The sequence below is a fragment of the Phocoena sinus genome, chromosome 21, assembly GCF_008692025.1.
Source record: "Phocoena sinus isolate mPhoSin1 chromosome 21, mPhoSin1.pri, whole genome shotgun sequence".
In the NCBI taxonomy this organism is placed as follows: domain Eukaryota; kingdom Metazoa; phylum Chordata; class Mammalia; order Artiodactyla; family Phocoenidae; genus Phocoena; species Phocoena sinus.
The window spans coordinates 11,816,351-11,831,672 of record NC_045783.1 but is presented as its reverse complement, the minus strand read 5'-3'; the positions used below and the strand labels follow the sequence as shown (position 1 = coordinate 11,831,672).

Here is a 15,322-nt window from a genome sequence, read left to right as displayed (position 1 = left end):
TGCAATCCCTCATCCGAATGCAACCGTTAAAAGGTCTCGTCTGCCACGTCATTCTCCCCGTGGGTTTGAGGAAAGTCGGGTGCTGGGCCACTGTCTCCAGGGTAACACAATGACCTCATCAGGGGCACCAAATCCGGGGTGCTACCCAGCTATGCGGGGCTTTCCTTCTAGACCCACTGTGACACCTCACACCCTGGGGGTCACCTTTGCGTTCATCACCCTGTTACTAAAAGACACAGCTCAAATATTTTCCAAATCCTGAGACGGCTTCTTTCTTTCAGTAGAAATTTTACATTTTTCAACAGCGGCCAAAATCTATCAACAGTTCATCACTTTGTTCTGCTATTGGTGAAGATGGGTAATTGTTCATTGCAACGTGACTCTTCACAACATGAATCGAAGGCCATTTAGGTTACGAAGTAGTGCTTTTTCTGAAAGCAGGTGCATTCAGCTGGCTGAACGTAACAGCTGGCCAGCACCGAGTGGACCAGGCTGGGACAGGATGTGGCCATCCACCACCCTACCCCACCCCCCTGCCCCAAGGAGCCCCAAGGGACCCTGCGACCTAGGAGGTGCCCTGCAGACAGTTCTGGACCAGGCTGGGTCCTGTATTCACGATTACAAACTACAGAACACAGCCGTGAGGACATGCACTCACCACGACAGCATCACGTGTGGGTCACAGACCCATCAGACCCTTGTGGTGAAGCGGCAACTACTAGGAAGTGACGGTGCCTGTCCTCAGGGCACAGGCGTTGGGAAACCCCCTCGGAGGGCGTTCCTGCCCCGCATCCATCACCCAGAACCGCTCTTCCGCCAAATGAAAGCAGTGGCAGCAGCAGGTCCCTTGGTCAGTCATTCAGCACCGTCTGTACCCCCCTTTGGACTATTTTATCACAAAGTTAAAAACTTTTTAGCCAATTCATTTCTTTAAAGCTTATAAAATAGTGTTCTGCTCTTCTTTTGTTCAAATATCAACCGAGAACCATAAAAACTAGAAAGTATATAAATGGCTAGAAGTAAATGGGGAGAAAGAAGAGAAAATCCCCTGGCCTGTGACAGCAGTCAGAAAATATCTGGTGACGTATGTGAGGTTCAGGGTCTGAAACCACCAGTGGAACCACACGCCCCCAGAGGCAGGTGTAGAGCAGGACGGGAGCAGGAGTGGGTGAGGTAGTGGGGAGGGGAGGGAGAGGGGACGAGGGCAGGGACAGGCCAGGAGACCAGCGAGGGAAAGGCAGAAACACGCACACCACGGGAAAGGAAGGTGGTGGGACTCGGACGTGTCACCTGGCTTGAGACGGCATCGTGGTCATCCAGTCCCTAAGGGAGGTCAGGGTTTCTCTCCGGAAGAGGCCACTGTTTGGGAAAAACAGATGGAAACTTTTTACAGGATGAAGATGATTAAGTGAAGAACGTACTCCTGTCAGCTGGGTGCTGAGGGGAGGCTTGCTTCAGGCTCTAACTCGTGAAGTCACTGCAGTAAATCGGAAGCGGGGCCCAGGGCAGGGCAGGCGCAGCGCCTGCTGTTCCCAAAGAGCGTCCATTCAAATACACAAAAGATACATCCTGACAGCTGAGGTTGAAGTCGGTCGTTTATTTATGAGTCTACGCATTTTGTCGGCATCTTAAATGAGGTTGAAGGTGTCGAGACGGGTACCATCAGCTCTGAGTGACTGAGTCACCGGAAGCGGATGCCAGTAACCGTGCAAACTAACAGTCAGAGTACATAAAGCATGTTTTATTTTAAAAAACCTCAGCATTAAGAATTCAACCTTCTTTGAAGCCAATCACTTTTCTGTTAAAAACGACAGCTGAAAGAGCAGACACTTCACTCTTCACACAGAGAAGCTATGTTTTTACAGAATTCAAACAAACCTCTTCTCTCATCAGCCAGTGAACAAAACAAAGATGCTTCGGTAAATTCTATGAAGAAAAAATATCTTTTCCCCAAAGCATACCAATAAATATTTATATTAAAACCCACAAATATTTTTGTTTAATCAGATACAACAGAAGAAAAATTCATTTTTACGTTAACCTTTGTACATAAGTGTGATTTCTGTGCATATTCCAGCCCCGGTCTGGTTTTAAGGAACAGTGGTATGAAGAGCTGTTCTGCCGGCTGTGCACCACGGGTGTGTCACAGGCACTGAGCGTCGCAGCACACGGGCACAGGCTCCCCAGTGAGGACGCTGTCCCCACCACCGCGCTGAGCTCCCTGCCTAGAGCCTCGGACACGAGGTCTGCCTCCCTGCACCTCAACACAGGATTAGCCCAAGACAAGCCCGCGGCTCCTGCTTTAAAATCCTCGCGTAAGCTCGTCTGCAGCCACAGCAAGCGTCTCTTTAGGGAGAAGGACTACAGTCTATGTACTGAACTGTCTACCCGAGGAAACGCGGTTTTCAGTTCCGGTATTAACCATTTCAAGGTTCTAATGCAAACTGGATTTTACCACCACTTACATGTCCCCCTTTCAAGGCTCAGTGAAGTAAACTTCTTGTCTCTTAGAAAAAGATGGACATAGATGACTGATGGACGCTACACAGACAGAGAGAGAGAGATGGTTAGAGGACAGGTATACATTGTACATAGATGGCTGGAGATGACAGAGTGTAGACAGATGACTGATTGAGAAATGACAGATGACAGGCAGACACTGTCACCCCCCGGAGTCCACAGAAATGCTAAATGACACTCCTTTATGTCGAACAGCACAGAACTGAACACTGAGGACAGTGGCTTTTAAAGAGAGGAATGCACAGTGTAACTGGAGGTTTTTGTTTTTAACCAAAAAACCCCTATACCTTCTCTGTGAAGCCACCGTGACCTGAGATAGACACGTACTCCCGTGGATCAGAGCTGTCCTGCTAAGGACACACGTGCACGGGTACCTGACCAAGGGGCCAGTCTATCAGGGAGGCAGAAAGCAAGTCTGGAGACACACGAGATGCCTCAGTGACGTGCCCAAACCAGCCAGTCTCTCATTTGGAAAAACAAAACCCTGGGTGTTAGAGAAGAGAGGCACTTTTCATCATTTTACATACAGTTTTAACTCAACAAGCGAGTTATTATTTTCCAAACAAAATTAACTGTCAAGTTACTAAAACTGATCCATGCTTTATGTATAGCATTCTTTAATCTGCAATCAAAAGCAGAGAACAAAGTTTTAGAAGAAAATAAGATCAATATTTAAAAGTTCAGGAGAAATAAAAATAAAACCTCGAGGTAAGAACCACTGTCACCATCTACTGCGCGCACAGGAGGAGGTTAGAACCACTGTCACCATCTACTGCGCGTACAGGAGGAGGTTAGAACCACTGTCACCATCTACTGCGCGCACAGGAGGCTGGGGATGAGGGCGCGCTTGCTGACAGTGCACTCAGCGGTGCGCCTCTCCAGGGCTCATTCTGCTTGCGTATTTTAAAATTTAGTTCAAAAGAAGAGTTAACACAATGTAACACGACCTTTGGAAGATTCATTTTACACCTGGATTGCAGGTTTCTGGCAACAGAAGAGAAGTGCGCAGCTGCTACATTCTTGTGTCATAGACTACACGTATGTGCTACATGCAGAGAAAGGGATCAAGACACAGAACAAAGAACTGCAACCGAGGACACAGGAAGACGGTTTTGTGGCAAAATGCAAATTACCACTGCGCTCCTCCCGGACAGCAGCAAACCTCACGTCTCCAGTCTCAGCAACACGTGGACGACAGGAGGACGTTTCCACATAAGGCAGTCGATGTGCGGTCCCTGTTCGTGTCCACTGAGGAATTTCCTAAGTAAGCATTTGAAGAGGAGAGTCCAAATAAAACGGCACAGGGCAGATTCTCTGCAGTTTTCATCTGGGAAAGAAAGACCAAACTTGATACTCTACTAAAAACACACTGTGATACAGCAAACTCTAGGAATCTGAATGAAATGAGAACAAAGGTGCAAAATCAGGCAGATCTGGGTTTGTGAACTCGCAGGAGTGGGGCTGTCACTCCAGCTCCTCCCAGTCGTCCGTCAGGTGGCCTCTGCTCTGCCGACGGATGCTGACCAGCTTCCCCGCTGACCTGAGGCTCCAGCGCGAGCTGTTCCCGGCGCCGGCCAGGCTGGTGTACTTGGTGGAGCCCCTGGCGTCCTCCTCCCAGCCTGGCCCGGACAGACGGTCACTCATGGGGTCGCCCGAGTTGGCTGCCACGTCTTCAAGAACAAGTTTTGGTGGCTCCCAACCTTCGATCTCATCTGGTTTCTTAGACTGTGTACTCTGTTTCAAAACCAAATTGTCCCAAAATCCAGACTTCTTCTCCGTCTTCAAGTCTTCTTTTAATCGTAAGTTAGTTCTACAGGAGACGAAAGAGTTAAGTGTTGGTGATCAATCATCTCAGAGCCTCAAGTTGTGTTTATTCTATAAAATAGAAGGTTCTTTTTTAAAAAAGTCTTATTTGGAAAGCTCACACAGATTTATACGTAAAACTTGAAATATTAATAAGGAAAAAGCAGTCACTACACATGATTAGGGAAACTTGTGAATGCAGTATTTAAGGTACCACACTTGGCAAAATGCAAAGTCACTCTCAAACAGAAGAGAAAAAAGCAGACTGTCTCAAGGCCACACGGAAGGCCGAGCTCGTCTCTGAACCAACCTGAGAAAAGAAGCCCCAGGTCCAGATTCAGAAACGGGGGGTTACTCCATTTACCACAGGTTCAGTTTTCCACAGGTTTATTCAGAGCTGCAGCCTCAGACGTTCAGCGCTCAGAGCGCTGTGCGCTCTGAGGAAAATACGGCCGACTGTGGAGGCGAATGCTCACACACGACTCAGGGCTCTGGCCGCAATCCCCCAGCCTGGCGGCCGGGAGCATCCTCAGGACACGGGTAAAAACGCCGGCGTCCAGGCCCGACCCCTTCAGAGTCTCATTTAATTGGACCGAGGGGCCAGGACACAGGCGTGTTTTCAGGCCCCCTGTGAGCTGCCACCCTGACATCCAAGAGGACCGACTTACACGTGTAGTCCCTGCAGAGAGGGCGCATGAGGTCACGACCACGGGGTCAGAGGCAGGGGAGGGCCAGACAGTGCTGGTGGGTCATGGGTGCTGCCGAGGCACCCGGTCCTCGGAAGAGAGGCCTCTCTACGGTCAGACTCACCAGGAGTCACCTGCCACTGGCAATTCCACTTGGTCGTCACTGAACTTATATTTTCATCTTTAAAAACATTTTTTTGTTGTTGGCCATGCCGTATGGCTTGTGGGAATCTTAGTTCCCCAACCAGGGATCAAATCCAGGCCCACGGCAGTGAAAGCGCAGAGTCCTAACCAGTGGACTGCCAGGGAACTCCCTAAATACATTTTTTAAACTTTCAAAATATTTATAATAAATTAGCAGCACTGTCAGCTTAAATATATTGTTTTCTAAAATCTGGTTTTTAAAATTTATTTATTTTTGGCTGTGTTGGGTTTTTGTTGCTGTCCACAGGCTTTCTCTTGTTGTGGCATGCAGGCTTCTCATTACGGTGGCTTCTCTTGTTGCAGAGCACAGGCTCTAGGTGCATGGGCTTCGGTAGTTGGGGCACATGGGCCCAGTAGTTGTGGCTTGCGGGCTCTAGAGCACAGGCTCAGTAGTTGTGGCGCACAGGCTTAGTTGCTCTGCAGCATGTGGGATCTTCCCGGACCAGGGCTCGAACCCATGTCCCCTACCCTTGGCAGGCGGATTCTTAACCACTGCGCCACCAGGGAAGCCCCAATTTTCTAAAATCTTTTACGGTTTACAATTAATCTTTGCATTTTTTTTTTTTGCTGTACGTGGGCCTCTCACTGTTGTGGCCTCTCCCGTTGCGGAGCACAGGCTCCGGACGCGCAGGCCCAGCGGCCATGGCTCACGGGCCTAGCGGCTCTGCGGCATGTGGGATCTTCCCGCACCGGGGCACGAACCCGAGTCCCCTGCATCGGCAGGCGGACTCTCAACCACTGCGCCACCAGGGAAGCCCAATCTTTGCATTTTTAACTGGGTTTTTTTCTTGATTTTCTGAAACTACTACACACCTTAAGCATGGCTACAAGCTGCTTTAAGGCCCATAAGTTCTATTTACTGTTAAGTTTGAGAGCTGGTCAGAGAAGCTTTTTTTCCACTTTTCCATAATCTTTCTAAGTGCTTACTGTCAAAATCAGTACGACTCATTTCTGTCTCCTCACACGGGGAAGGAAGCCCTCAGCGTCCCTGCGCACTGCCCTGCTCCCCACCGCCGCTGGAATGGCTGCTGTCCAGACAGCAGCTACTCACCCTCTGGACTTGGGGGATTTACATCTTTCCAGCAGGTGCTGCTCGTCATCCTTGTTAAACAGCGAAGTCACTTCTTTCCAGCCTCGGAAACTCGCTCCCTGAACCTAATAAAAGGTTAAAAAAAGATCACATCTGACAGAGTGAATAGACAGGTCACAGCTGTATTATGCAGTAACTGCGGGGCTGCCATTCAGCACAGAAGCTGGTACCAATTTCCTTCCCTGCCGCATCCGCACAGCGACTCTTCCCATCGGTTGCAGGTAACCTCCGTTCCCCAGTGAGCACAGTGGGTAAACCCACCCACGCTTAATAAGAGACCACCAGTGGCCACACTGCAGCCAAGCCAGGTTGGGACGGTGGGGCCCCTGACAAGAGGTGGGGGGCTGCACCAACCTCCAGGTGGACTTTGAGAAGAAACCACGCATTTTTGTTTATTCTAAGACAAATGATTTTGTACTTTTTCATTTCTGAAATCAGGATGTAATTAACGCCTGGCATCTCAGATTCAGAGAGATAAAGTAATAAGGGAGGAATGGAGAAAAGGAAGTACATCTCCAGAAGTCTCGTATCAGCTGCCTTTACCGTGAGCCACTCTCATGTCCCTGGAGCCCAAAATCACACCAACTGCAGCTGGTTTTCTTTGAAGGGGATGGAGGAGGGCATCTCCCATAGGGCAGACCTGGCTTTAAATGCTCCGAAATGTTAAAAATGCAGCAGCACTGAAACCTGAACCAGGAGGCCACAAGCGAGCAGTGGCGTGAGACTATCCACAGAACAGGAAACAAACAGCTTGCGACCCTGCCGCGCTCGCCCCTCCAGGGCTGATTAGGTGTCACTGAGGGCTCAGATGATGGTTGGCATGCTTTTTAGCAATTAAGCATTTTTTAATTAAGGTGTCTACGTTTTTAAAGACATAACACTACTGCACATTTAACAGACTACAATCTAGCATAAACACGACTTTTATACACGCTGGGAAATCAAAAACTTGGCATGACTTGCTTTATTGCAGTGATCTGGACGGAACCCACTCTCTGCCTGTGCAGCAAGGTTAACAGAGTACATCCGATGTTGTCATCACAAGGAGAAAAACCTATTTCCTTCTTTTTCCGGTATCTACACGAGATGACGGGTGGTCACTAACCCTAGCGTGGTCATCACTTCCTGACGTATGTCAGTCACAGCGTCATACAACACGTGTGGAATTTATACAGTGACGCGTGTCAGTTACTTCTCAATAAAACTGGGGCGGGGGGGGGGGGGGAAGAGTTCTAGGGCAACCACTCTGTAGCCTATAGGAGAAACTTACTACAAATCGCTGAGATGATCTAAATGAGATGGTAAGTCTTAGATGTGGGCCCCAGAGCTTGGGGGAAACTAGAGATAAAACCACCACCGAAAGGAGCGTCTAAAAACGTTTAAAATAATAAAAACCTCAACACAAACCACCTGTGCCGTTCAGTCCGGGAGGCCCACACTGCAGGAACGTGTCACCGGCTTAGGGCATTCTCCCCCTTCTCCCTACTCCTTTGCCTCTAAATCCTCCCTTCCCAGCTTCTTCTCACGTGTAATTGGGAAACACAGATGCGCTCGCCCTCTGGGCAGGTGCAGGGATGTATGTGAGGCGAAGAGCTCTCTGGTTGTCACCCACCACCTTTCTGTGGAGAGCATAAGGGCCCATGTCAGACCCTGAGCTCTAACCTCACCCACACCTCCCACTGGACACTGCCCACCAGGCTTTCCTCCACCTTGCTGCCCCTCAAGAAGGGCAGCCTTCTTCCCGCCTCTCCCTCCATGGGCTGGCCTTGGTGCCCCTAGTCCGGCCAGGCTCAGAACCTGTAGGTGACCCCACCCCCTTGGATGCCAAATCTGTCCCCGGCGTGTGAATCCAGGCCTCTGGTTGTGGGGACTCAGGACACCTCTCCCACTGCCACACGTCACTCAAGGGCTGGCAACACCTGCCAGGTGACGTAAGAGCGAGGCTCCACGTCCCCAACAAGCAGATGTCCCAGGTCACAGCTGACACAGCACCTGGAAGAAATCAGACCAGATGCGAAAACCTCTCTCTGCTGGCAGATAACTACTAAGTGACAAGTGATGGCACATCTACAGACAGAGCAGTAGGAGTTCTGAGTGGTAAGCGCTCACGTACAGTGTGGGGCAAACGGCCCGCCGGCAGCCTGAGGGAGGCCCACCCTGGGCCAGGCACATCCTACAGGGGTGCGGCCGTCACGCTGGGCTTAACGATCCCAAAAGAATGTGTCAAAGTCAGACCGCTCCTTCACTGACAGACCTGCTCTGCCTGCAGTGCCCACGTTTACACCTGAACCGCACCCCGAGAGGGACACGGGGATGTCACGCACAGACACGACTGCAGCCACCCAGCATGTCCCAGCCCAAGGGCTCTGCCCCTGATCTCAGGGAGGCTGCCCTCCACAAGCACCATATGAAGGGTGCCCGTGGACATGGAAGCGCTCCTGAGCTCACCTGGAAAGGTGGGCTGTGTGGAGGGCAAGTGCCATTCGCGGTGTGGGGTGAGGAAGTTTCCATCCTCAGAGGGCAGAGGTGACAAACTCAAATGCGTCTTGCAGTCAGAAGGGCCAGGGGTAAAAAAATTCTTTATAAGTGAGACGAGAGCCAGGGAGAAAGGGACGGCCCCAAAATGAAGACACACATGATACGCTCTGAAACTGAGCAGTACCCAAGAAGCTGTCCAAAAGAGATGAGAAAATGAATTTCAGCTCCGAACAAGGAAGAATTACTTTTCCCTGTGCCCATAACTCCGTTAAAAAAAAAAGTACTTCACATCCCATGGGAGGAAAATCTATGGAATCCTAGAAAGAAAGCTGTCATCCATAACTTACCAAAACTCGTTCTGTTGGAGCAGTTTAGCAGGAGGGTCCTGTCACACCTCGTCTACTGCCCCGCGTGAGCACAAAGCCCGACTGGGTTCTCCGGGCCTCCCGCTCTGCCTGGGCAAAGTGAATTCACAGCACCGCCCACGGCTGAGTAAAGCTCCCGACCTTGCCACCAGAGTCCAACAGGCAGAGCTGATCACCCACAAAGCAAAGCCAGCAGCACCATCCGACACAGGAACTTGGGGCGCGGGTCAGCTTGAGTCAAGACCACAAAGAGCCTTACCATCTGCTGCCCCTGGGAGGGGAGACTAACCCACGGCCCGCCCACGGCTGAGTACAGCCTTCAGCCCGCCTAACCAGGGGCCCTGAGCAGAGCACACAGGAGGCCGTGCTGTCTATCCAGCAGCCCTGCTTACGGTGGCAGCTGAGTGGAGGGCACAGCCCGAGGTTTTCCCTTCTGCAGAGCAAAACCGGTGGCCCCATGTAGCCAGGGAATCCAGGCACAGTGCAGCCAGATTTGGGGTCCCAGACATTAAGCTGGGCAGACCCTGAGGCCCACGCTGCTGCCCCACCAGGCACGGAAGCTAATGCACAGCCCCCTCTACTGCTGAGGATAGCATCCCATCCTGGCTGTTTGTGGAGCCTAACCAGAGAACCCAGGCCCCTGCGGTCCCTCTTACAGTCTCAACGTGGGCAGAGAACCAAGCCAGCCAACCTGTCTGAACACTGTCAGCCAGCAGCAACCCCCCGACCCAACAGGACCTCAGGGCCCAGGGCTCAGACAGTGGCCTTGCCCCAGAGTAAACACGCATAGCAAGCCCCATCTGCCTCAGCACGTTAGCAGCTGACAGGTCCAGAAACCCAAACTAAGCTGCTCAAGAACTGTCTCTAGCAAAGAATCTATAAGGCCTGGAAGAGGAACCCACTCACTCAAAAGCGCAGAAGACAACGTAAGGAGTCAAGCATCACGACGGCGGGTAAATGTCACACCACCAAAGGGAACTAATAAAGCTCCAATAACCCAAAAGAAATGTGATATCTATGAACTATCAAAGAATTCAGAGTAACCCTGTTAAAGAAGTTTAGTGAACCACAATAACACACACAACTAAATGAAATTAGGAAAACAACACATGAACAAAACAGGAGTTCAAAAAAGAAGCAGACACCATCAAAAACAAAAACAAAGAAAACCACACACCAGAAATCTTGGAACTGAAAAACACAGTCACTGAACTGAAAAATTTCAATTGACAGCTTCAAAACTAGCCTTCACAATACAGAGAAACAATTGAAACGATCACTGACCTGGAAGACAGGACAGCTGAAATTATCCAGTCAGAGGAGCAAAAAAAAAGAAAGAATGGGGAAAGCCAGAGGGACTTGGGGAACATAGTCAGAAACAACAATATCCACATTACAGCAATTCCAGGAGAAGATAAAGGGACAGAAAGTATATTTAAAGCAATAATGGCTGAAAATGTCTCAAGCCTGGGGAGAGAAATGGATATCCAGATCTATGAAACCCAAAGGACCCCAAATAGGTTGAACCCAAATACATCTACATTGAGACACACAACTGTTAAAAGTCAAAGACAAAGAAACAATTTTGAAAGCAACAAGAGAAAAGAGACAAGTTACATACAAGGGAACCGGCTACCCTCCCCCAATAAAACTATGGAGAGATTTCTAAGAGAAACTTTTCAGGCCAGGAGAGGATGGGATGATATATTCAAAATATTTTTTTAGGGCTTCCCTGGTGGCGCAGTGGTTGAGAGTCCGCCTTCCGATGCAGGGGACCCGGGTTCATGCCCCGGTCCGGGAGGATCCCACGTGCCGCGGAGCGGCTGGGCCCGTGAGCCATGGCCACTGAGCCTGCGCGTCCGGAGCCTGTGCTCCGCAACGGGAGAGGCCACAACAGTGAGAGGCCCGCATACCGCAAAAAATAAAAAAAATTTAAAAAAAAAAAAAAAAAGGCATAAGGTAGTGGAAAAGGGTGAATACGTTGTTCAATGTAGTTCTTGGCGAAAACGAAAAATGTGTCTTTAAAAAAAAAAAAAATTTTTTTTAATTATTAAAATTTTTACTTTATTTATTGAATTATAATTAACGTACAATATTATAAAATATTAGAAGAAAAAACTGTCAACTAAGATTTCTATACCAGCAAAACCGTCCTTCAGAAATAAGGAGAGATAAAGACTCTGCCAAACAAACAAAAGCTGAGGGAGCTCATCAGCAAAATAAAAGGACTCTAATTAGCATCATAAAGACATGAAGGTAGTGCAAAACTCACTAGGACAGGTAAATTTATGGTCAGAGTTAGAGTCTGTAATATGGTAGTAATGGTGGTGCATAAATCACAACTCTAGTTTAAAAAAGTACAAAAAATAATCATAGCTACAATACTCTGTCCTTGGATATACAACATAAAACATATGTAAACTATAATATCAGTACCTAAAATGTGAGGGGGAGAAGAAATAGAAGTTAAATACCGCTTGCAATGCAGGGGACATAGGTTCGATCCCTGGTCTGGGAAGATCCCACATGGCACGGAGCAACTAAGCCCGTGTGCCACAACTACTGCGCTCTAGAGCCCACGAGCCACAACTGCTGAAGCCCATGTGCCACAACTACTGAATGCTGCACGCTTTAGGGCCTACGTGCCACAACTACTGAAGCCCGTGTGCCTAGAGCCCATGCTCCGCAACAAGAGAAGCCACCGCAATGAGAAGCCCGCGTACCACAATGAAGAGCAGTCCCCACTCACCACAACTAGAGAAAGCCCGCACGCAGCAACAAAGACCCAAGGAAGCCAAAAAACAAACAAAAACCACAATAAAAGAGCAGGATAAAAAGCAAGGAACAATGGATCTATGACATAGCCAGAAATAAATTAACGAAATGTCTTGCCTATCAATAATTAAATTTAAATGCACTAAAGTTTCCAATCAAAAGACACAAAATGACTGAATGGATTAAAAAAAAACAATATGCTTCCTACGAAGAGACTCACTTTAGCCTTAAAGACACACATAGGCTGAGAGTGAATGGATGATGGGAAAAGATACTTCAAGACAAAATAGACTTTACAAATGGTAAAGAGGGACAAAGAAGGCCATTATATAATGATAAAGGGGTCAATCCATCAAGAAGATACAATTAATATTTAGGTACCCAACACTGGAGTGCATAAATGTATGAAGTAAAAACTAACAGATCTAAGGGAATTCCCTGGCAGTCCAGTGGTTAGGACTCAGCTCTTTCACTGCTAAGGGCCTGGGTCTGATCCCTGGTTGGGGAACTAAGACCCCACAAGTCACGCAGTGTGGCCAAAAAAGCAAAACAAAACTAACAGAGCTAAAAAGAGAAGTAAACTGCAATACAGTAATAGCTGGGGAATTTAATACCCCACTCTCAACAATGGATATAGATCATCCAGAGAATGAGTATGGAAACAGTCTGAACAACACTATAGATGAAATGAACCTAACAGACAAATGCAGAACATTCTGTATAGCATGATGGCAAAATACACATTCTTTCAAGCACACATGGAATGTTTTCTATGACAGACCATATGTTAGGCCACAAAACAAGTCTGAGCAAATTCAAGAAGGCTGAAAGCATGGTAAGTATCTTCTCTGACCATAACATATACCATCAGTAAGAGGAGGAAAACTGGAAACTGCATGAATACATGGAAACTAAACAAGGCTCTCCTGAACAACCCACAGGTCAAAGAAGATATTAAAGGGGAAATAAAACTGTTATCTTGAGACAAACAAAAATGGAAACACAGCATACTAAAACTTACAGATGCAATGAAGGCAGTTCTAAGAGACAAGTTCACACAGAAACAAGGAAGATCCCAAATAACATAACTCTGTGCTTCAGGGAAGTAGGAAAAAAAGAACAAACTGAGCCCAGAGTTAGTAGAATAAAGAAAATGATAAAGAGAAGAAATAAATGAAATACAGAACAAGAAAATGACAGATTTACAAAACTAAGAGTTGGTTCTTTAAAAACATAAACAAAATTGACGAACCTTTAGCTAGACTCCCCAGGGAAAACAGAACCAAAATCAACAAAACCATAAATGAAAGAAACATTACAACTAATACCACATAAATATAAGGATCAAAAGAAGCTACTATGAAATTACAACTCATATCACAGAGAAACAAACCACCATAAGAGAATACTGTGAACAGTTACATGCCAACAAACTGGACTACCAAGATGAAATGGAAAGATTCTCAGAAACATATAACCTACTGAGACTGAATAAGAAGAAATATAAAATCTGAACAGACCATTTACTAGTAAGGAAATTGAATCAGTAATTTAAAAAATCTCCCAATGAAGAGAAGTCCTGGACCAGATAGCTTCACTGGTGAATTTTATCAAACATTTAAAGAAGAATTAACATTAATTCTTCTCAAACTCTTCCAGAAAATCGGAGAGGAAGGAACACTTGTAAACTCATTTTTCAAGGCCAGAATTACCGATACCAAAGTCAGAAAAGAACAGTGCAAGAAAAGAAAAATTACAGGCAGGCCAATTTTCCTGATGAACACAGATGCAAAAATTCTCAATACTAGCAAACCAAATTCAGCAGCACATTAAAAGGATCATTCACCATGATCGAGTGGGGTTTCCCTGGGATGCAAAGATGGTTGAAACACACAAATCAAGTAAGTGTGATACATCACATTAATAGAACGAAAGAAAAGAAATACCATCTCAGTAGATGCAGAAAAGGCATTTGACAAAATTTTCAACATTCATGATAAAAACTCTTAAGTATGGAAGGAACATACCTCAGCATAATAAAGACTACAGATGAAAAGTCCACAGCTAACGTCATACTCAATGATGAAAGGTCAAAAACTTCTCCCCTAAGATCAGGAACAAGACAAGGATGTCCACTCTCACCACTCCTATTCAACACAGTACTTACTGAAAGTCCTAGCCAGAGCAGTCAGGCCAGAGAAATAAACAGAGAGTATCAGAATTGGAAAGGAAGAAGGAAAACTGTTTCTATTTGCAGAATCCATGATTTTATATACAGAAAATCCTAATGACTCCACCAGAAAAAAACTGTTAGAACTAATCAATAAAGTCAATAAAGCTGCAGGTTACAAAATTAACATTCAGGACTTCCCTGGTGGTGCAGTGGTTAATAATCCGCCTGCCAGTGCAGGGGACACGGGTTTGAGCCCTGTTCCGGGAAGATTCCACATGCCACAGAGCAACTAAGCCCATGTGCCACAACTACTGAGCCTGCACTCTAGAGCCCGCGAGCTATAACTACTGAGCCCTTGTGCCACAACTACCGAAGCCCACATGCCTAGAGCCCGTGCTCTGCAACAAGAGAAGCCACTGCAATGAGAAGCCCACACACCGCAGCAAAGAGTAGCCCCCACTCACCTCAACTAGAGAACACCTGCGCACAGCAACAAAGACCCAACACAGCCCAAAGCAGAAATAAATAAATTTAAAACATTAACATTCAAAAATTGGTACCACTTCTACAAGCTAACAATAAATTATGTGAAAAAGAAATAAAATGATACCATTTACAATGGCATCTAAAACATAAAATACTTAAGAATAAATTTAACCAAGGAAGTCAAAGATCTCTACACTGAAAACTACAAGACATTGATGAAAAAGATACAGATATCCCATGTTCATGGGTTGGAAGAATTAATATTGTTAAAATGTCCATACTACCCAAAGCCATCTCTAGATTCAATGCAATCCCTATTGAGATTCTAATGGCATTTTTTTACAGAAGTGGAAAAAACAGAAACAATCCTAAAATGTGTATGGAACCATAATAGACCTTGAATAGCTAAAGTAATCCTAAGAAAGAAGAACAAAGCAAAAGGCATCACACGTCTTTGATTTCAAGCTATACTATAAAGCTATAGTCATCAAAACAGTATGGTACTGGCATAAAAACTGACACATAGATCAATGGAACAGAACTGAGAGCCCAGAAATATACCCATGCATATACAGTCAACTAATACTTGACAAGGGAGCCAAGAATATTCAATGGAGAAAAGACAGTCTCTCTTCAATAAATGGTCATGGGAAAGCCAGACAGCCACATACATGCAGAAGAATGAAATTGGACCCCTATCTTACACCATTCACAGAAATTAACTTGAATTGGATTAAAGACG

The 15,322-nt window shown here is 46.7% G+C and overlaps 1 protein-coding gene across 1 annotated transcript in view; it reads right to left on the bottom strand.

Moving 5' to 3' along the window:
* TDRP (testis development related protein) overlaps positions 1 to 15,322 on the bottom strand; it is a 68,077-nt gene that overhangs the window by 6,718 nt on the left and 46,037 nt on the right. Inside the window, exons 3-4 of the mRNA XM_032618186.1 lie at positions 6,265 to 6,368; positions 1,291 to 4,330 (exon numbers count right to left, since the gene is read on the bottom strand). Coding sequence (XP_032474077.1) covers positions 3,985 to 4,330; positions 6,265 to 6,368 — 450 coding nt within the window. The 3' untranslated portion in view covers positions 1,291 to 3,984. The remainder of the gene's footprint in view (positions 1 to 1,290; positions 4,331 to 6,264; positions 6,369 to 15,322) is intronic.